The 22,300-nt window shown below is 43.3% G+C and overlaps 1 protein-coding gene across 3 annotated transcripts in view; it reads right to left on the minus strand.

Moving 5' to 3' along the window:
• crocc (ciliary rootlet coiled-coil, rootletin) overlaps window positions 1-22,300 on the minus strand; it is a 24,304-nt gene continuing 2,004 nt past the window's right edge. The window contains exons 1-37 of one of the 3 annotated variants that reach the window (XM_086039571.1): window positions 21,891-22,124; window positions 21,543-21,669; window positions 21,292-21,437; window positions 19,756-19,947; window positions 19,596-19,679; window positions 18,740-18,831; window positions 18,486-18,651; window positions 18,298-18,404; window positions 17,188-17,415; window positions 16,999-17,089; window positions 16,550-16,636; window positions 16,244-16,447; window positions 15,270-15,469; window positions 14,954-15,136; window positions 13,365-13,509; window positions 13,148-13,294; window positions 12,838-13,068; window positions 12,565-12,758; window positions 12,360-12,487; window positions 11,574-11,743; window positions 11,302-11,481; window positions 10,267-10,401; window positions 9,940-10,083; window positions 9,052-9,290; window positions 8,823-8,982; window positions 8,204-8,371; window positions 7,684-8,107; window positions 7,075-7,238; window positions 6,570-6,690; window positions 6,324-6,487; window positions 5,138-5,353; window positions 4,282-4,506; window positions 4,049-4,198; window positions 3,547-3,747; window positions 2,705-2,836; window positions 1,694-1,867; window positions 1-964 (exon numbers count right to left, since the gene is read on the minus strand). In XM_086039571.1, coding sequence (XP_085895697.1) covers window positions 878-964; window positions 1,694-1,867; window positions 2,705-2,836; window positions 3,547-3,747; window positions 4,049-4,198; window positions 4,282-4,506; window positions 5,138-5,353; window positions 6,324-6,487; window positions 6,570-6,690; window positions 7,075-7,238; window positions 7,684-8,107; window positions 8,204-8,371; window positions 8,823-8,982; window positions 9,052-9,290; window positions 9,940-10,083; window positions 10,267-10,401; window positions 11,302-11,481; window positions 11,574-11,743; window positions 12,360-12,487; window positions 12,565-12,758; window positions 12,838-13,068; window positions 13,148-13,294; window positions 13,365-13,509; window positions 14,954-15,136; window positions 15,270-15,469; window positions 16,244-16,447; window positions 16,550-16,636; window positions 16,999-17,089; window positions 17,188-17,415; window positions 18,298-18,404; window positions 18,486-18,651; window positions 18,740-18,831; window positions 19,596-19,679; window positions 19,756-19,947; window positions 21,292-21,437; window positions 21,543-21,669; window positions 21,891-21,959 — 6,075 coding nt within the window. In that variant the 5' untranslated portion in view covers window positions 21,960-22,124 and the 3' untranslated portion in view covers window positions 1-877. Of the gene's footprint in view, window positions 965-1,693; window positions 1,868-2,704; window positions 2,837-3,546; window positions 3,748-4,048; window positions 4,199-4,281; window positions 4,507-5,137; window positions 5,354-6,323; window positions 6,488-6,569; window positions 6,691-7,074; window positions 7,239-7,683; window positions 8,108-8,203; window positions 8,372-8,822; window positions 8,983-9,051; window positions 9,291-9,939; window positions 10,084-10,266; window positions 10,402-11,301; window positions 11,482-11,573; window positions 11,744-12,359; window positions 12,488-12,564; window positions 12,759-12,837; window positions 13,069-13,147; window positions 13,295-13,364; window positions 13,510-14,953; window positions 15,137-15,269; window positions 15,470-16,243; window positions 16,448-16,549; window positions 16,637-16,998; window positions 17,090-17,187; window positions 17,416-18,297; window positions 18,652-18,739; window positions 18,832-19,595; window positions 19,680-19,755; window positions 19,948-21,291; window positions 21,438-21,542; window positions 21,670-21,890; window positions 22,126-22,300 lie in introns of those variants that run through there. The other 2 variants (XM_086039570.1, XM_086039572.1) reach the window with 2 other exon arrangements.

The following is a 22,300-nucleotide window of genomic DNA, read 5'->3' on the forward strand; positions in this document are numbered from 1 at the left end:
TTTATTCAGGTTCCACAAATGTTTATTCGATGTTACAAACATACTGTACATGTGTCCGTGTTAATCGGCTAACAAACTTAAAAACAAATTCAAAAAACAAACTTCCCAAACTTAGCATTGGGACTCAAAATGTCCCATTTTTATTAGCTAAAGGCTTTTGGGTTCATGTTTGTCGTCATTGGCATTTCATGTTATTTATCATTAGTTAAAGTAAAGTATATGTTGATATTATGACCAAAAAATGTATTGTTGTAAGTTTGAGAGGAACCATATCTGGGTTTGATCTGTAAAAGTTTGGGAAACCCTTGCAGCATTTACACAGTGAGACAATACCATTGAAATAAAAAAAAATAAAAAAAACTTTACAGTCACACTAAAAGCACATGACTTTTTATGGTTAGTACTAAAATAGTGTTTCATGATATAAATGTAGCCTTTTAGTTTTTTCTGGAAATTGTATTGCAGGTCTAACTTCTGTTAGTATAATCGTGGGAATGTGGAAAATAAATAGCTTATACTTCATTCAAATGACAGGTAGGCTATAATCCACTTATTGGCCACTTTATTAGGTACACCTGCACAGCCTTAGGAAAACCAATTTTGCCTTTTCAAATATGTGCTCCGTCACGATTAGCAATAGAACTACACTCCATCACACTGAGAGCTGTTAATAGTTTGTTCCTAAGTGTAGACGAATAAGGTATGATGAAGTGCTAAAATGAGCATCTTTGTAACAACACAATTGTTTACACAGATACCGTAGTTGATTGTGCAGATGTACCGGTACCTAATATTGTGGCCGGTGAGTGCACATTTTTCCCTTAGGTCACCGTTGATGTCATTTTCCCTGATGGTGACGCGGTTGCTGCTTCTTGTCTCAGTTGGCCGTCGAAAGAAATGAGGACGGAAGTGAAGGCTGTCGCCGTTTGATCTCCTGTTGTAGCTGCTCCTTCAAGGTAGACACCTGAACAAAAACAAACAATTGTCACAGAGATGATGATTCAATCTCTGTTGTAAAGTTAAATGAATACTAAAGCAGGGACCGCTTTGGACGGGGCCTCTTTGGACGAGGCCGTGGCAACGCCGCCCCCCGGAGGCCAAGTTGTCCTCATCGCGTAACGCTAATATTAAATGCACAAGCTAGCATCTCCGTCGCGTAACACGGATGCTAAGGTACTGTAATTATAAACCTTCAAACAATTGCTACTTTAACACTCAATGTAGCAACGCAAGCAAACTGAGCAATACTCACAGTCAAATATTCTCTCTGCTGTGTGGGAACAATGACTATTACTGTAGCTAAATTGGGGATCTTCTCTGCCTTTTCTTGTTCCGCCTGTTTCAAATGGACCACAGTGATGCCTGGCATGTTGTGGCAACTCTAAATCCGGACTTGTGGAAGCACTGAAAACATTTTTTCTTAACTGGAAGTGTTCCTATGTCCAGAATGTCCAAACAATCAACACTGCTTATCCTCTTCAAGTGAGCTCAAGCCTATACTTGAATAAAAGGCAGACCACACCCTGGACTGGTGACCAATCACATTGTCACTGAGTGGGAATTGAATCCACGCAGCCTGCACCAAAATCAGGCTAGTGAACCACTACACAGTCAGGGACTTCATAGTAACACACTAAAATGTTATTTTGTGTCCCCCAACACAGTGAGAGTTGCAAGGCCTTGACCTCTCTACCTGCTCCTCCAGACCTTTGACCCGGTGCCGGTGCGTGCGCTCCCTGGAGCCCAGAGTCCTCTCCAGGTCCCTGAAGCTGGCCCTCAGCCTCTCGGCCTCCTGCTGGCTCTCATCACGCTGTCTGACTAAACTCTCACTCACGCTGTGGGACTGCTCCATATCAGCCATCTGCGTCTACTCATGAGAGAAGAGAAGAGAGAGAAGAGAGAGAGAGAGAAAAGCAGACAATGGCTGGCGTCAAAAGTGTGGGCTGACCATTAAGCATGTTAAAGTCTATAAAACAAAAACGGGACGGATGACTTCATGCTTAATGAGGGATCAGGAGGTTCATTGTGAAGCATAGAAAGAAGAAAACATCCTGTTGCAATCTAGCCATCGTGAACCATGTACAGCATATATCAGACAGACAATTAAAAAAAAAAAAATACAATTATAATACGTGTAACAAATGTATTTGTACACAAGGTCAAATACGTAGTTTGTAAAATGTGTTAACACTTTATTCTATTAAAAAAAGTCATCCTCATGTTTAAATGTAACTATTTACAATCAAACAAAATTGTTTATTTTACTTACATCATTTTATTAAACAATTATTTTATGAGCCACATGACATTTTTGAATCGAACCAATTTGAGGATTTTTTTTTACCCTTTACTCTCTGCCGTTTACATTTCACACATGTCATTTGCAGCATACTGTTACCACAAACGTGTTAATGACATTTGTCAGATACCTTTGAAGTTTGTTAGCCTGGACAAAGTTGACCGACAAATGGATGATGGCTTCTGAGACACGTGCAAAGTGTGGTTTTCTCATCTCCTTGCACTTCTTTTAATCTTTTGTTTAGCTACATCACACGCATCTGAGAAACTTTTGTCCTCCTAAATTGTCATTCACAAATGAGCAAAGACAGGCAAATAATGCACAGGATTCACTCTGACTCGTCAATGGTACCCAAGTCAAAAATGACTTAAACTGTATGAAAAATGTCACTGATGTGTATGTTACCTGCAGCATGAGAATCTGCTGCTGCGCTTCCTGCAGCTCCTGTTCCGCCGTGTTCAGGGAGCGATCCAAGCGTTTTTTGTCGGCCGAAAGACGCATGCTGCCCTCTTCGCTCTTCAGCTTCTGACGCTCAACCTGAGGAGGGATGCGCGAATTTCTAATATTTGGAATTTTTCCGATAGTTAACAGTTAAAATGACTGTGGTAGCACAAGCGTCCCTTTGTTGCGTGTCGCTTATTTCGGCTCAACACCAAGAGTTCAGTGAGCTGTGTAGCTTGGAGCTCTTCAAAATTGCACAATCTTTTTATGTCGTATCATTTTAAAAAGTGCATACCTATATCCAGGGACTGACGTGCCGATAAAAAAATAAAGGAACAAATAATAAACTACACTTCCCTACCTTAGCTTTGGGACAGTTAAAAGCTATTTTTAGTGCTGATATCATTTATTTAAAGAGGAAGTCAACCCAAACATATTTTATTCAAGAATATGTTGTATGCAGGTCCACTAGTTGAAACATGGCATTCTGAAAAATATTTTTTGGGAATGAGAGTTAATCCAACCGTTTTTACCCATCTCAGGGGGCGGCCATTTTGTCACTTGTTGTCAATTGAAAATGACATAAGTTGCTCAGGTGACAACCAATCACCTGTTTTCTGAAGCTGAGCCGTGATTGGTCGTTACCTGAGCCCTGAGTATTTGTGATGTCATTTTCATTCGACAGAAGTGACAATATGGCCGCCCACTGACAATATGGCCGCCCACTGAGTTGTATTATTACAGGGGAAAAAGCTAATTTTCTCATTTTATGTTATGTTAAGTACTTTGGCCGACTGTGTCGATACCTTATCAAGCGTATTCCTCAAGGCATTTTTATCCTTCTCCAGCCTCACAGCTTGCCTCTCGGCGTCTTTTTTCTCCGTTTCCAGCATGGCCACAGCCCTCTGCAGACCGCGCAGACGCTCCTCCACCGTGGCCCGCTCCATCTGAGCCGCCTGGGCGCCGCGCTGGGCCTCAGCAAGGCTGGCCAGACGCTGACGCAAAGACTGCCGCACAGTGAACGACAACACAAGACTCTTGAGTGAGCCTCCTGAGATGCTGTTGAAGAAGGCACAAATCCTTCAAGTGGGTGCGGCCCCAGTTTGGGGATGATTCGAGTCCATGGTCCACAATGTATCCCAGTGGACAAAATTCAGATTAGCGTAGATTTGAGCGTGCTTGTGCTTTGCCAATCAAATAGTCTCCCAACCACTGTGAAAGATCATGTAGTGTGCCACTGAAAAGATCCAATTTCACCTAAATGGTGGGGAAATTATTCTTGATGTAGTTAGTGACCACGATCCCCACCTCCTGGCTCTTGGTGAACTCGGCCTCCACTTGCTCTCGTTGGAGCTGGCTCTGGTGCAGCTCAGTCTGCAGGCTGTGCATGCGCTCGTTGAGGGCTGCCATGTTGCGCCTGGCTTCGCTTAACGACGAGCGGGATTCGTCGATTCGCTCCTGATGGCCACAGCGTGACATTAAAAAGGTCATATTGGCACATCCAAAGCCTTTTGTTTTGCTCTGCTTTTATCAGCACCCACCTGGAGGTGTTGTTTCTCCTGCTCGGTCATACTCAAAGCCTTCTGCAAGGCAGCCAGGCGGCTCTGAGCGCTGTTGTGAGCAGCCGCCAACTCCTGCAGACTCTGGTTGAGGGAGGCGTTCTTCTCCCGCAGCACAGCTTCGTTTTCCTCGGCTTTGAGCAGAGCCTGACTCAGCCGCTCTACTTCCGTCTGAAGCAGGGACAGTCGGTCTTCGCTGTCCGCTACCTAAGATTTGTAGCCACAAAATAATGATCAATGTTTAATAATATGGAGTGGTATAGAATTTTTCGTTTATTCATACAATATAATTGAATTGTAAAATCACAGACGGGAGGGGGGGGACAGTCTGTTGATTGTGATTCATTTTGTTTGCCTTGGATATGGCAATGTTTTAGGGACACCCCAAATTTTTGCGCCCTTATTTGTCTACATGAATGTACTTTGTGCACGTCGATCTCCCGCATGGACTCCAGCGAGTCCGTTTATGCTTCCGCCATGTAGACTGCGTCTCTCCTGCACTGAATTTAAAGGGAATGGAAGGATTTGCTTCCATTGGCCGGGGGGAGCTCTGTTCACTCCCACAACAGTGAACATTTCTAAAGGTGCATCTCTACAAAAACACGAAAACAAAGAAAACTCCCCACATGCACACAGTTAGACCGCGCTTCGCGCTAGCCTTATGCTGGGCACGAACATCGGGTGAAATATTACAAACACCTTTCATTACGATACATTTCAGTTGGAAACAACTACAATCGCAATATTGAAAATTCTGAAACCAACAACATAAAATAAACTAAAAACATAAAATAATGTGATTCATAGACCCAACGATCGGCAAACAATCTGACTGCACCTGTTTTAACAAATTGTCATGGCGATCATGGGAGGCCTGGCTCTCCGCCTCCCGGTCTCCAAGGCTCAGTCTGAGTCTCTGCAGCTCGCCCTCTAGACTCCGCCGTCCCACCTCAACCCGGGTGGCCCGCGCTTCGGATGCCTCCAGCGCCTCCCGCAGGCGCCTCCTCTCGGCCTCCAGGCGCACATCCGCAGCTCGCTGCTTATCCAGTTGTTCCTGCAGAGGTGGAGTGAGGGGAGATGTGACAGAACAATGCATTTGTTTGCAGTTAGGCTCAAGAAAAGCTTTTGGAGGCATGCAAACATTAGCTTTACACGTTTCTGCTACCAATAAGCTGGCAATGTTTCCAAAAACGAAATACACATATTTAAATATACAATTGGTGTAAAACTTTTTGTTGGGTGTTTAGATTTATAGTAAACGCCAACCGGGGAGTCAATAAATGTCTTAAACCCCCAAAATTCTCTTGACAATAATATGTTCTATGCACCTCCACTAGTCTAAGCACAGAATTCTGATTAATATTAATAATAGGCTGGAGAAGGATAAAAATGCCCTGAGGAATACGCTTGATAAGGTATCGACTTTAAGAATCACACAGTTGGCCAAAGTACTTAACATAACATAAGCAAAGAAAACGTGCTTTTTCCCTGTAATAATACAACTTTTGTTCTCAAACAAAATAAACCCAAACATATTTTTTCCAAGAATATGTTCTATGCAGGTCCACTAGTTGAAACACGGCATTCTGATTAACATTGCGTTTGTGGAATATGAGTTAAGCAGCAAAATGCACCCGTTTTAGCCATCTCAGCTGGCAGCCATTTTGTCACTTTCTGTCGAATGAAAATGAAAATCACAGTTGCTCAGGGCTCAGGACACAGCCAATCACGGCTCAGCTGTTTTCTGAAGCTGAGCCATGATTGAACTGTGTTCAACCTTGTTGCTTCCACTAGATATGTTTAATGTAGCGTCCCTTGGAAAAAAAAAACATTCATATATAATACTTTGTCTATTTTTACTGGTTTTTGGCATCACAAGCAGACATAAGGAGATCTTGGCATGAGACGGCACCAGCAGTGAAAGCCCATCTGCTGTTACTGGATTATCTTCCTCAGATATTGTTGTTGAGTGTCATGTGGCGTTCATCCGTTGCCACAAGTGGTGTGCAGTAATGTATGTGTACCTGCGTGTGTTTCTTCTCCGCCTCACAGGCCTGCAGCACACGCTCCAGCTCCTTCACCCTGTCGGCAAGCGTCCTCCTCTCTCTGTCGCCTCTCCTCAGCGCCTCCTCCTGCTGATGGAGCTGAAGCTGACCGTGCGTCAGACGCTCGTCCAGGCCCCGCTTGCCTACGCGCACGCCGAGGCAGCATATTGTTTGTGTGCTTGTGAGATGAAAAAGCAGCAGTAGACATGATAAGAAGACGCGCACCTTCTTGGTAGTCTTGCAAATTCTTCTGGAGATGAGCGAGACGACTCTGAGCCAAGTCTCGATCGCCCCTCAGCTCGTCCACCTCCCGCTGGATGACTCCCAACTGACACAGAGCGTCATCCTTCAAAATAAGACGTGTATTTCAACTATTTGAGCACTGGCATATCCTGCTGCCATTTCAGTGAACCCCCTCGTCGTCGCAGTTCGGCATTTGTGAATTCACATATCCACTGCATTTTTTTAACATATTTTCTGTTCTGAAAGTCAATATTTTCTGTTTTTATGGCATTTCTTGGATGTAGCATCTTGGTGCCAAGGCAGTATGTTTAAGTGAGCTGAAAAGCTCTATTTGTTGTATCTCTATTATTTAGTGCTTTGCTGCCATCTTGCGGCATCCAAAGACAGTTACTAACTTTTTTTCAAGGGGCATCAATTACTCGTGGACCTCAGCTTCTCACAGCAGAGCTCCGTCTGAAATCCTATACAAGATGACATGTTCCTTTACCCGCTCTCTGTGTGCTTCACGGAGTTCCAGGAGGAAGTCCTTCAAACCACTTCGCAGAGTGTCAGAGTCTAGCTCTGGCAGGGAGAGTGGGAGAGGCGTGCCCCCCCTCTCAGGAGAAACAGCTCTGGAGCCCAGAGTATCATCAGGGGTGCTTGTGTGAAATTCTGTAAGAAATCAATAAAACATCTAAATAGCTAAAAAAATGGATGGATGTATGGATGGATGTATGCATGGATGTATGCATGGATAGCTAGATACCTAGATAGGTAGCTACATAGCTAGCTAGCTAGATAAATAGCTAGCTAGCAATCTAGCTAGCTAGCTAGCTAGCCGGATAGATAGATAGATAGATAGATAGATAGATAGATAGATAGATAGATAGATAGATAGATAGATAGATAGATAGATAGATAGATAGATAGATAGATAGATAGATAGATAGATAGATAGATAGATAGATAGATAGATAGATAGATAGATAGATAGATAGATAGATAGATAGATAGATAGATAGATAGATAGATAGATAGATAGATAGATATCTTAGAGTTATCTTTTCTTGAGTTTTTTTGGTGATATGCTGAGAAAAAGGCATAGGCTTGTTTCTACCTTTAGGAGGCGAAAGAGAGGAGCGTAGCGGTGAGATACTGTGATGTCGTGACATAGGGCTGGGTGACGCAGAGCTGCCCCCGGGGCTCCTCCCTCTGACCCCTCTCCCTCCAGCGCCGATGCCCAGTGTTCTGGTCAGAGCCGACTGGAGGCCGCTCAGACGAAATTCCAGGTCCCTCCTGGAGGCCTCGGCCCGCGTCAGCTCCGCCTCAGTGGCGGTCAGTCGGCCCTGGGCCTCGCTCAGCTGCAGGCTGAACATGCCGACGGAGTCTTGGGCTGACTGCGCGCGCAGCGTCAGGTTCTTTGCTTCGTCCTGCAGCTTCTTCTCGCAGCCTCGGGCCTCTTGAAGCTGAGCGGTCAATTCTCTTTCGCAAAGCCGCCAGCCGGACTCTGACTCGGCCAGCCGCTTCTGAAATAGGGTGAGCTGAGAGAAACAAAAAGACACATGATCGGTGCGAGGTTAGGAGCTTGCATGTCTCCAGCGGTAACTCTGAAGAGAAAAGAATTTACATATCCTCACCTCTCTCTTCAGGGAGTCGTGAACAGTTTCAGCCTCGGTTAACTTGTGCCTGAGGGTAAAAACCTCCTTCCCTCTCTCTTCCTCACGCTGCTCCTCCAAGGCCAAGCGTGTCTGCAGCTCTGCTACCTCCCTGCCTTTCTGATCCTTCTCTCCATCAAGGACCTTCAGCTGGAACCCACAAACATATTTTATTATGATATTGTCATCTGCATGGTGGTCTACTGTCTTCTTTGTCTTTGTCTTCGCTCCCTGTCTGCAGTTGATTCATCATCATGGATATTTTGGGGGCTCTAGTGAGAATTCACCCAAAAAAAAAAAAAAAAGTCACTTGACCTCTAAATTTGGTCTAACTGTATCTGTCAACATATAACTTGATGCTAATGTGTAAATGTCAATAAATAACTAAACAATTATTTAAAACGGAAGTCAACCCAAACATATGTTTTTTTAAGAAGTATGTTCGATGAATGCCTTGTTTCAACTAGTGGGCCTGCATAGATCATATTCTTGAAAAAGCACGTTTGGGTTGATTTCCTCTTTTAGCCTTTACCCATTTTATATACATTCAAATAACCAGTAATCAAATTATCCAAAGAACCAGCATAAGGATCCATCTCACCTGTCTGCGCAGTTCCTGCAGCTCTCGTCGCGCCTCCAGTCGTGACCTTTCAACTTCCCTAAGACAGCTGCGCAGCTCCGTCACCTCCTTCTGAGAGGATGAAAAATTCTCCTGCAGTACGACCAGTCTTTGCTCCTTCTCCTCGCACTGTCGCTTCACACTGACCAACACACATTCTGATGAGAATATCCGAAACGCTACCTCCACCTCTGTCTTTGAGAGCGCTCACCTGATTCTCTCGGTCTCTGCCCCTCGTAGAGTTTCCCTCAGCTGGCAGTTGGATTGGCTGAGGGTGTCTCGCTCCTTGGAGACGTCGCTCAGGCTGCGGCGCAGTTCCGTGCCTTCCCTTCTGTAGTTTTCCGCCTCGTCCTGCGCTTGGCTGAGACGACGCTCGGCCTCCAGCGTGTCTCGCCTGAGCTCATCTCGACTCTCCTCGCTGGCAGCCAGGGAAGCTTTGCACTTATCAAGCTGAGCATAGAGCGAAAAAAAAAAGTTAAAACTCAACAGATGGAGTGAACACCAATACTGTATGTGCTGTCATTTTTCCGCAGAAAGAACTGTACGGGCCAGGTTGGAAAATAAAAACATTTTTAATTACTTTTTAAGCAATACAGATATGTATGTGAATGAGATGTATTAGTTCACTCTTAAAAATTGTTGACTGAAGGACCTGAGCTGAGATTTAAATGTGGTTATTTTGTTTGCTTCAAACCATTTGTTGTTGGGTTAGGATAACGGATCTTTCATATATAAATTGAGAAATGTATTATGACAATTGAAATATATTAAGATCATATATTTTGCACATATGTATGTTTTTTGTCCATATCTAATTTGGCATTTTTGTCATACATCTGGTTAGGAAGTGTGTAGCACATATCCAACACATATTAGATTTTCATCCACATTTTGAAGAGGCCTGATTCCAATCTGAAGATATCTGATTTAATTTGGGTTTTTTTCTTCATATTTTCACTCTCATGATGCATAACCTAATTTTGCCACTTGAGAGCAAAATACCACAATAGTGTCAAAGTACAGTATTGTAAGTCCAGCATGAGTGGCTTTCCTGAAACTGTGACTTGTGCGCGTGGAACATTGTTGCAGAATCACGTACATCTTTAACAGCACCATCAGCACGTGACTGAAATTCGCGAAGAGTCTCTCGCAGACTTTGAAGATCCCTTTCGTGAAGTGCAGAAGCGTCCTCGAGCTGAGACCGAACCTCCTGCAGCTCACTGGTTAGAGCACCAATTCTGGCCTGTAAAATATAAATAGATTTTCAAACAAAACATACATTGACAGGGATATCTATATATCTATATATAGATAAATATATATATATATAAATAAATATATATATATATATATATATATATATATATATATATATATATATATATATATATTTTTTTTTTTTTTTAACTGTACTTCTTTATTTTACCTGTTCCTGCTCTTTGCAAAGAGCCGCTGCTCGGGCCTTGCGCTCAGCCTCGAGGGCCAAGGCTGACAACTCGGCTTGTAGACTGGACACTCTGTCAGACAGCGCCGCTTTCTCAGCCTCCTTCAGTGACAGAGCCTGGGAAGATGAAAGTACAGTGGTGCCTTGACTTATGACTATGACTCATTCCGTGACCACGTTCGTAACTCAAAACAGACGACAAACCATATATACCTGTAAGTATTGTTACATTTTTTGTCTACATGTGATGCTGTACCATTTGTTCATAACTACCACAAAATTGATGCAAATTTTGTTAGCCCGGCTATCAGGAATGGCTAGCAGGTGCTATAGCCCTGGCAGAAATCTGTGTAGCCCCAGTTAAGCAAGTCCAGCATTTTATTTGATATTTCTAATATATGTTTCTAAATTATTTTGTCATCCCGGCGATGCATTGGTCACTTCCCCCTTTAGCTGAGGAATAGAAAAAAAATCCCGGAGCCGTGTCTGCCAGCTATGGTGTTTTGCTTTGTGTTAGCATTAAGCTAGTAGACTTTTAGTTCGATTAAATATACATTTTGTATTTATCTTTGTTTAATTGTATAGTAACTTTGACTGGGATTGGCAATAAACAGTTTGAAAAAAGCTCATGGCTCGATTTGGAATACCGGTAACTGTTCACCATCTGTCAAATTAAAATTTTCGCTCGCGATTCAAGACAAAACAAAAATCATCCGAATGACAGCTTGCATCTAGAAACATTTGAAAGTTGGGTCACATAAAGGTATACTTAGATGAGTTTGGTGAAGAACAACCATTAAACACCTTTAGGATGAACAAGAACAGTAATTTTCGGTCTTAAAAATTACCACAGACCTACAGCAATATCTTTTCAGAAGTCCATACTCATACTTCTTATGGCAACATTTCTTTCATTTTTCCCTCCTGTAGGTTCCTATGTACCTTTTTCCACACCATGTTTTTTTTTCCGTTCAAAATGCTTGTCGTCATCATTATGTGCCCAAGAGTGATGCTAACCTGTTGTTTCTCCGCTTCCGCCTGCAGAAGACTCTGATCTCGATCATGCAGGAGAGTCCTCAGATCACTCTGTAGCTCCTCCTTCTCTCTCTGTGCTTTCTGAAGCTCTTCCTCCACCTCTTGCCTCAACTTCTTCAGAGCGCCGTCATGGGCTACCGCGAGGCTCTGCCGCAGGGCTTCCTGTGGATGGGATCAGCCACAAGCACAAATGATGCTGATCAAGATGTGGCGTTATTTATTACCATCTGGAACCGGGCGGATAATGACCTCACCTTTTCTGTGACAAGTTTCTCCACTTCCTCTTGATGTTCGCAGGTGGCCTTGCGCAAAGCTTGCTGGGCCTCCAGATGTGCTGCATTCAGCGTCTGAGTCAGAGCGTGTTTTTCCCGCTCAGCTTGGGCCAGTGCGCTCTCTGCCTCAGAACGAGTACGCCGCAGCTCAGCTGGAAATCATGTAAAAAAAAATAAAAAATAAATTAGAAAGGTGAAATCTATCCCTGCTGAGAGCAAACAGCAGGTATAGAAGCTGCAATTTAGCCCCCACGAACATGTGATTTAAAGTGGAAAGCAACCCAAACACATTTTTTTCAAGAATATGTTCCCAGCAGGCCCACTAATTGAAACACGGCATTCTGATTAATATTGCGTTTGTGGAATATGAGTTAAAGCGGAAGTCAACGCAAACATGTTTTTTTCAAGAATATGTTTTATGCAAGCCCACTAGTTGAAACAAGGCATTCTGATAAATATTGCGTTTGTGGAATAAGTGTTAATCGACTCGTTTTTAGCCATCTCTGGGGGCGGCCATTTTGTCACTTCTGTCGACTGAAAAGTTGTGACGTCATTTTCAGTCGACAGAAGTGACAAAATGGAAGCCCCCGAAGATGGCTAAAAATGGGTGGATTTTACTGCTTAACTCATATTCCACAAACGCAATATTCACAGAAGGCCTTGTTTCAACTAGTGGGCTTGCAAGGAACATATTGTTGAAAAAAATATTTTTGGGGTTGACTTCAGCTTTATTGGCCACAATTTGGCTCTTCCCTCCCCATCCTTCACCTGTTGCCGTGTCAGTGCGCACTCGAAGGTTTTGGTTGTCTGCTCCAAGCTGCTCCTTGCGAGACTCCACCAGAGCGAGCTGATGCTGCACCTCAAACAGGGTGGTCTCTAGAGACTCACGCTCCGACCTGCGCGGGTTACAACACACACGTTACAAAAGGCATGCGATGGTGTGGAAATGACCCCCCCGACTGTTAACACGCACCTGTAAGCGGACAGTTCTTCCGACAGCGCGCTGTTTTCTCTCTCGGATGCCGTCAGTTGGACTAGAAGCGCTGCTTTGTCTCTGGCCAGTTCCGCCCGACCGCGCCCGGCCTCCTCCAAGGCCGCTTCGTTCCGCTGGCCCTCTCCTCTGGCGAGGCTTAATTCGGAACCCAAGGAGGTCACCTCAGTACAGAGCTGAAAGGGAGGGCCAAACAGATGATGTCATCTTGATAAATGAAGTCTTATTTATCAATAGGACGGACGGCGCCTGTACCTGTGTGACTTTCTCCTGGAGCTTAAGTCTCTCAGCCCTGAGACTGTGGAGCTCAGCCTCCATCCCCACACGGGTCAGCTCAGTGTCCTGCAGGGACTGGCGCAGAGTTATGCGGGCGGAGTCCAGCTCCATTCGGTCCTGCTCCAACCGGACCAGCTCATCTCTAATGGTCAGCTTCTCCTGTTCGGCCTCACGTTTCTGAGTGTGCAGCAGGCCCTTCTCGTCCTCCAGCTAGTCACAGGGTTCATCGTGAGCACTCCGGAGAGGATACGAGCGATATTGTCATCCACGCAAATAAATTATGATGTACCTGTAGTATGTAGGTATTAAGGTCAATTTTGTCTTGAGATAGCGCCTCGTTCATGCTACTCATTTTGGCCAAAGAGTCCCTGAGCGCTGCATTCTCAGACTGGAGCTTATTGATCAGCAGTGAGAGTTCTGCATTGCTACTCTCAACCTGAAAGAGAAAAACAAGGGTCAGAAATAGGGTCGCTAAATACAACAAAACAATCCACTCATGCACATACCCGAGTGAGTGCTTCAGAAAGTTGGGCTCGTTCCTTGTCTAGCAACTGCCTCGCAACTTCCGCCTGCTGGTGAGTCTCCTTCACTGTCGAAAGCTCGCCACGCTGTGCAGATGCTCGGCTTTCGCTCTGGTCCCACTGCTTCTGACTAAAAGCACAGACAGACAAACACACCCATGAAAAAAAGAAAAGAAGGCCGAATCCCATTTAGGATACGGTTGACTTAGCCAGTGGTAGCTTCATGCTAGGTAAGCGGCATGCGTAGAGTTTCGTTGGATGCACAGATCAGCATTAGGTAAGAGCTACGTGATTGTTCCGTGAAGTTACATACACACAATATAGTATGTATAGTATGAACTACTGCCTCAAAGACCTTTAAAATGATTTCATTGTTTTTTGGAGCACTCACTTTTTTTCCACATGCTGGGCTTCGCAAGCCACCGACTGGAAATCACACTTGTCGTCATTGTAACAAAAGCTGGACTCCGCCGGTTAGTCACGATAGTGGTTTAAAAAAAACAAAATTTCAGTCAAGCTGCGTGAGACCTTCTTCCACGCCCGCTCGTTGGAAAATATACTGGACGTACAGGTGTGTGACAAACATTTACATCACAATACAGGTAATAACATTATAAACCAATATCGTATTTTTCCTTAAAATTACATTAAATGAATGGCAATTTTCTGGGATCTCTTAAATAAAAATAGCGATTCAGAAAAGATGAAATCAATAATGTGAAACAAACAAATATCCAGTCACCAAATAAATACCACTGACAATATGTGGTAGTATAACCATTTTTCAAGGACTGCAGTTAAGTGCAAATCGTTCAAATACGGGAAAATAGGAGTACGTAAATAAAAGGCGAAGGAAGATGGATACATTTTACAAGTAGATAGATGAATGCCATGTTGGCTCTTTGTGCTGAGGTGTAAATGAAGTGAATGAAAAATCAAATCCAGATTGGCGCAAGCATAGAATGGAAGAAAGGACATTGGAAATGATATTTCAGCTAAATCTGGTGCAAGCATCTCTTGATTAATGTACAGTAAGTACACATTATCCATAAAGTATATATATTTTTTAAATCTATAATTTTTGTGAGACGGTTATATTGTACGATAAGATGTTTTCAAACGTATCTACGATATATATATCGTTATATCGCACAAACTCTAAATTTGGCGGCGGTAAACAGTTGGATTCCAGTCGACGACAAGAAATGTCCACGGCAGTGAATGAGTTAAGACAAATGAGAATTGTTGTTTTTTTTTTTTTTGTTGTTAAAAAAAATGTCTCCTTTAATCTCATCCAAACTAGCATACTCGATCCAAATGACTCTTCCTGCATCGAGTGGTCAATGAATTCCATTTATTCGCCCGTCTACCAATCGACCCACTCATCGACGCTCATTATCTGTTAGGCAACTTACAAGAAGCTCAGTAAGCTGACACAGTCATGCAGGGCAAAGAGGATCCAAACAAACTCTCGTGAATGACTTCCAGTCTGCGTATGTGTGCTGGCCGGGCGAGCCTTTGCGGATTAGTGTGCGAGTAGGCAACACCGACTCACTTTGAATTAGCCTACTTACATCCTCTGAACCTCAGCCTTGGCTCGCTCTCTCTCCAGGAAGGCAGCCTCCTTCTCCTCCCTCTGGTGGTCTTTCTCCCGCTGAGCGCATGTCAGAAGCAGCTGCAGCTTCTCACAGTCCATCTGCAGAGTCTGACTGCTGCTCTGAGCTGCGTTCACGCTCTTCTCCAAGCTCGCTTTCTCACTGCATCAGTGACGAGACGTTGGAATGTTTGATTTACGGGAAACTATTAGAATGTTAGATTTACGCCATATTTTACAGCTGCAGTACTGAATGAAGTTCGGAATGGATGTAAGTTCATTGCAAAAGTGTGAACCTGGCCAGGGTGTCTCTCTCCTGCCTGAGGCGGTCCTTTTCTCGCTGCGTGGTCTCTTTGTCCCGCTGGGCAGCGTCTCGCTCTCTCTGCAGCGTTTGATGTCGTTGATCGGCTTCTCTTCTGGCTGAATCGGCCTCAGCCAGCTGCTTTCGTAACTGCTGTGTGGAGGACTGGGCAGACAGCAAACGCCCTCGGGCATCCTGTCGACAAAACGGAGATGGTGTCGTGCAAACTCGGCTTTGGAATTTTATATCGGAAAAATTGGTGATTTTCCTCACATATTGTATGTATTCAAAGCATATATGTGCATCTCAACAAATCAATATATATATATATATATAGTTTTACCAATCCCACGCACTTTAAAGCGGAAGTCAACCCAAGCATAATTTTTTCAAGAATATGTTCCCAGCAGGCCCACTAGTTGAAACACAGCATTCTGATTAATTTTGCGTTTGTGGAATATAAATTAAGCAGCAAAGTGCACTTGTTTTTAGCCATCTCTGGGGGTGGCCATATTGTCTTCTGTCGACTGAAAATGACATCACAACTGCTTACAATGACCAATCACAGCTGACCTGTTCTCTGAATCTTTTACTGGATATAAATAACATTTGGTACTGCTAACGAATCAAATGAAATCTAAGACAAGAGTTGCACTCAAAATGGGCAATATCCTTTTCTTTGAACTCATTCACCGGCAGACATTTTCAGACCCTATTTTACCCGAACGTTTGAAAATTTTTTGAAAAAATCGAAATCAATTCCTGGGATTGAATGGTTGGACTGTGAAAATTCAAATAAATACGTCAATGGCGGTGAATGAGTTAATCAAGAATGAGCATTGATGTCTTCAACTCGGTTAATTTCTCAATACGCAAGAGCAAATATGCAATTTGATACAGCTCTCCTTTTGAATCTCATGAAATGATGCGAGTGTACGTGCGTTGAGGCCAGTGAACATTATGTGTCACCTGCAGCTGGAGTGTCTTGTGCGTGACTGCCGAGCGTAGCGCCGACAAGGTTGCCTCCGGGAGAACAGAGATCGTTGTCGGCCTTGACGGGGAGGATGACCTCCGAGGAGGACCAGCAGGGGAGGAGCTGTGGATAAAGGCCAGCAGAGGGGCCGCAGAGTTGTCTTGATCTGCCTCCGACGACTCTGCGTCTGTCAATACAGTCTAGAAAAGAAAAGGAAAAAAAAAAAAAAAAATCAACAGTTTGATAAACCTCCATCCTAACGGTGTGATGAAATGGAAGAAATGAATGTGAAGCAGATTCACCTGAGCGATGTCACGTAGTGTGTCCAGTAGCGTCTCAGTGTGAGCTCTCATCAGCTGCATGTCACTCCCGTCATTGCTGCTCTGCTCCTGGAGGCAAAATCATGAATGAAACACATCATCGGAATCCAAAGAGATCCCGTATCAGATGTTACGCCGTTTCAAGATAACAATGCTCGGTTTTGATTCTCAGAGAGATATTTATTTAACAACATGTCTGTTTTGGATTGTTATTTGCAGTAGTGGGGAACTGCACAGCAATATACTATAAAGTGTTTATGATATTTTACAAGTAACAAACACAAAGATATATAATATATTAGATATATTTGAAACACCAAGTATGACGCAGACCAAAATATCAAAGATCTTTTTCAATGATTGTATTTCAACCTGAAACCTGGAACTGGTATAACTTTTTAATCAGATGTCAGCGGCAATAGTGTACTCACTTCGAGCCTCCTAGACAGAAGGACGAGTTCTCTCTCTTTCTCCTCAATTTTGCCCTTCAGTCTTTCCCCCTCACGCACGGAGTCCGACAACCTGTTGATTGGGACAGGAAAGACCATAATTGGTCATCTAATCAACTAAATCCGTGATAGGTTCTTCACTTTAGGTGGCGCCGGAAAGCGGCCTCCGACCTGACGTTGAGCTCGCTTCTCTCTGCGTCCGTCCTGGTCTGAAGGTTCATCATCTCAGAAACTCGTTCCCTCAATTGCTGCTCCAGTTGGACCCCGAGAGCCTTCTCGCGCTCCAGGGCCAGCGCGGCTCCTCCCTCTCTGGTGTTAAGTGTGGCAGAAAGACCCGTGCAGGACACCTGAGCAGAGTGCGACGCCTGAGCCAGCTCGTTACGCATGTCTGACAAGTCTCTGTGGGGGTGGAGGGCGGGACAGAGGTGGGCATGGGGGGGAAAAGGTCAAATTTACACCCGCCACCAATCAATCGTAATGTCAGTCCATCTATCCATGATCACATCCGTCACTGTTCCATCCATTCATCCTCTCCATACATCTACCAATCCATAATTTGTCCAACCGACCACCATCCATCCATCAATTCATCCCACCGTCAATCAGTGTATCGCTCCATCAAACGATCGACCCATCTACCATCACATCCATTCACCCGGCAACTGTCCAGCTAACTATCACCCATGCATCCATCCAACCATCTAGTATACCATTACCATCCAACTAGCACTGGTTCTGTCAATCCATCATTCATCCACCCATCTACCCATTCATCCATTAGTGGCTCCATCTAGGGCTGTGCAATTCATTGAAATTCAATTACAATTACGATTATTACACTCCACGATCACAAAATTGGCATAATCGTAAAAAACACCCCAAAAAATGAATATGCATTTATATCCAATGCATTATATTTGTAAATCATACATGAACTTATACATTTGCACCTTTTTTTTTATTTTACAATCACTAATTTTATACATTTTGTTTGGTCCAAAAGGAACTTACATTTGTTTGTCTTAATATTTTTTTTAACATTTAAACATTTTCTTGCTCTGTACCCAAAAATAAACGATCGTTTGAATCATCATGATTACAATTATTACCAAAACAACCTTTTTCCATAATCGAGCAGCCCTAGCTCCATCCATCTCAGTCCACCTCTCCGCCATGTACCCATCCATTCATCCAGTGGTACTTCTCCTTCTACCATTAATCCGTCCATCCATCCATCCATCCATCAGCAAATCCATTTATACCGTACACTCATCTCCATACCTTTCAGTGGCGCCCTTCAATTCGCAGATGTGCCTCCGGAACCCGACCACTTGGCGCCACAAAGTCAGCAGGCGGCTGTGCTCGCTGCTAAAGTAACTATGGAAAGACTGAGAGGAGAATCGCACAAGTGAAAAAAAAATGTCGCTCGCTCTAAAAGCAAACAAGCTCGGTAAGCATCCTTGCGGCACCTCTTCCTCTCTCCTCCAGTCGGACTCCTTTTGCTCCAGTTCTTCTCGGGCTTTCGTCCAGTCGGCAGTGAGCCTGCGGATGTCCTGGCTGAGAGCCTCATTGGCCAAACTGGCCTGCTCCAGCTGCTCCCTCAGCATGGCGTTCACCGCAGACAGACTGCTGCTCCTGAAAATAGAACAGGCTCAGCGTATTGATCGATGGAGGGGCTGTAAAGGCAAATAACATTTTAGGTGAGTTTTCGATCAACACCAACCGCTGTTGTTCTTCTTCAAGACGGATTAAGGCATCCTCTAGGTTGCTGCTCGATTCGTCCATACAGCGACCATTTGACGTTTCACTGGAATTCTAATTGGGAAAACATCATTGTACTTATGCTCTCATTTGCATTACTGAGTAATTGCCCTGTATGTGTTATATTTAATACATAGCAGTATTTTTTTTTTTAAGTGTCTTACGCTGGACCCCTGTTTATTGGCAGCACTACCGTCATGATGATGCCTAAATGGTCATTGCTGGCATGTGTAATTTTATTCATATTGTATGAGTCGAAATTGTACAAAAAAAGCAAAAAAAAAACAAAACAAACAAAAAAAAAAGATGCAGGATAGTTTGTTATGTTAAATTATTACACCATTCTAAAGGATCCTGGTAACTTTTAGCACAACCAAGAGCATTCTAATCAACTACACAATTAGAACATGCGCTATGAATAATTTTAGACCAGGAAGTTCAGAGAAATGTGATATTACATAGACTAATAACTTGGCCAATGTCCACTCATATCATCTAAAATTAAAAAAAACATGTAAAAACAAACCAAGTTTAACGTTAGGAAAAAGGCAAAAAGCAAAATGTGCCCTGTCACAGGTGGTGTACGTATAGAACAGTTTAGTGATGGGTAATAAAATCTAGATCTGTTTGAATATGTTATTGCAATTGTGATAAATGTTTTATTTTTCAACATGAAGCCCATTTAATTCCATTTGCAGGACATGCAGTTACTCAGATATTCATAATTCAAATTATGTTCATTTTTCAAATTGTATAATAAAAATAGCAATCAAAAAAATACTACATAATATAGTGGGAATTCATAAATAGCTTCTTACACTCAGCCTGGGTTTTTCAAACTCCGTCGACTTTTGCTGCAGCATCTGCTCCAGATCTCCACACCGCTTTTTGTATTGAAGAACCTAAACTCAAAGCGTATTCATCAGCAACGCCTTCACAACTACATCCCATTTTAAGGCGCAGCTGGATAATACAAACCTTAGCCTGCAACTTCTGCACGAGCTGCGCTTGCCTCTGCTGCCCCTCCTGATACGCGGTGAGTTTTCTCTTGTAGGCCGCCTGCTCTTCATCCAGCCGCCTGCGCAGATCCACGTTCTGCTGAGCCAGGCTGCGAGACTCCGGGGAATCATGGTCGCCGTCCCCCGAATCGAAACGTAGCATCTGCTCCAGCTACAGGTAGTGAGGAAGAAATAAGAAATAGATTCATGCGCATGCCAGACTTTTACTATTTAATATGCAATTACTTTTTCAGGGTCATCTTCCCATGTATCTTTTAACAAACGCAAGCAATAAATAAATACAACATATTTATTAGATATATTTGGTCTTATACAATATGTTAGGTTAGGCTTGGCTTGGGCAAATGAAACATGAACCAATAGGAAAGACAGTTCATTTATCTATTTCGGTTAGAGTTGTTAACTTACTAAACACTTACAGTCTTTTAAGCACTCACCACAACACATTCACAAAATTAAATTACAACAATAATGCAAACAAATATTTTTTACTTCAACTTTTCATGTTTCATGAAACGATGATATGTAACACTCTAAAAACAGTTGGGTTAAAAATGACTTATATAGATATATATAATCCACAACTTGGGGCAAATTTGACCCAACTTTGTTGATTGTTTTTGCAGAAAACAACCCCAAAAATGAGTATTTTTGTACAAAACAACCCCAAAAAATTGACTATTTTGTACAAAACAATGCAAAAAAGTGGGTCAAATTGACCCAATTTGTGTATCGGTCTATTTTTTACTCCAAAATTGTGTTATTTTTAACCCAACTGTTTTTAGAGTGAAACATGTGGACTGCACTTCTGAAGCACTGAACTTAGCTAGACACATACATAAAATATATTTTAAAATAAATATATAAATAAGTAAAATAAAATAAAATAAAAATAGAATAAAATAAAGCCAGTATTGACCGGCCGAAACAGAGGTTGTTGATTTTTTTTCCCCCAAACTGAAGCCTTTGAGATTTGCATTCTACTACAAATGAAATGTCGACTTGAATTTGATTATTTGTTGAGCCCGACCAGTATGATGCAGTGCAGTCCTAGATCACTGTTAATTACACCCACATTAAAAATTGTATTGCTAAAATAACTTACTTACAGTGCCAATCAAAAAATATCATCATCCTTGAGAGGAATCGATTGATTGTACAAGTGTGCCTAATGATGTGGCCTGTGCATGCATATTTAAACAGTGTTTGTTGGAATGCTCCCTTTTAAGTCAAAACTGGCTGCTGTGCCCCTCCCACCGAGAGACCCTCATCAAAACGACTTGAAGCCCCTGTTTACAGTCACCCCTGGCAACAAACGCCATGGCAACAGTCCACTTCGGTTCATTCCAGGCACCATCACCTGGGAGACCAGGAAATCTCAGACAAAGAAAGAGCAAAAAAAAAAAAAAAAAGGCTGAACAATGCCCTGCAGAGAATGTTACTTTCACATATGGCACTTTCGGAATCAGGCATGGACATCCTCCGGGCTCCTTACCCTCTCGCTGATTGCACTGTACTTGATGGCCAGCTCGTCGCGGTCCGCTCTGCTGTGTGCCAGCAGGTCCTCCAGCTTGGCCAGCTCTCCCTGAAGGACCCGATTCTCCTCCTGGAGGGACATGACTGACGACATGGCCCCTGTAGCTGCAACGACCACAACAAGGGCATGAAAAGCAAAAAAAAAAAAAAAATTTTAAAAAAAAGGGCAACGGATAGACTGAATATTTCGTTTTAATCGAGACCACTCACAGTTTTCGTTGAGGTTCTTTGTGACAATCTCACGAACTCTTGCTGGTAGACATGTCGGGGGGGCATCCGGCGAAGGGCCCCGGACAGTCAGCTTCTTCTCCTCGGATAAAACGCTCTCCTCCAGCCTCTGATGAGCAACGTGGACATTTGCGCATGAAACTGTGAGCTGTACGGCCGACACTCAGTGAACATTGTGCAATGTAGCTCAGGGCGACGCAAATACAACATAAAAAAAAAAAATGATGATGACTGTGGAATATGTACGAAAGTTGTTTGCCAATTAATTGTGTGTGTGGGTGTGTGCGTGGGTGTGTGTGTGTGTGTGTGCGAGGTTCAGGTGGCACTCACCTGTATCACTGACTCCAGTTTGTTGGGGTCACTGGCTTTGTTTTCTACTACACTCGTAGCAGCAGACATGTTTAAAAAACCCCAAAAGAATGAACTCCAATGAATTTAACAAAAACAAATCGATTTGAATCCGGTGTTCGAGCCGAGTCAATAGTGTCAGAGGCAGACGCGTAGCATGCGTCTTGTTTGCCTCCTCCTCACAGATTGAGGGCAGCAGGATTAGCAGGTTTAAAGACACACAGCCCTCCACCTCCACCCTCCCACTTCCCCTCTACTCCCACGCACGGACAAGCCCACAGACCCACTGCAAAGGGTTCCACTAGAATGGAAATAACTTCATATATTAGGGGTCGCAGACAGACCTTTAGTGGAAAAAGCTTTTGCTTTGTAAACAGTGTGATTTTTTTTTT

Source organism: Filicampus tigris, chromosome 9 (genome assembly GCF_054856515.1).
Source record: "Filicampus tigris isolate MCC_2025a chromosome 9, RoL_Ftig_1.0, whole genome shotgun sequence".
Classification (NCBI taxonomy): Eukaryota; Metazoa; Chordata; class Actinopteri; order Syngnathiformes; family Syngnathidae; genus Filicampus; species Filicampus tigris.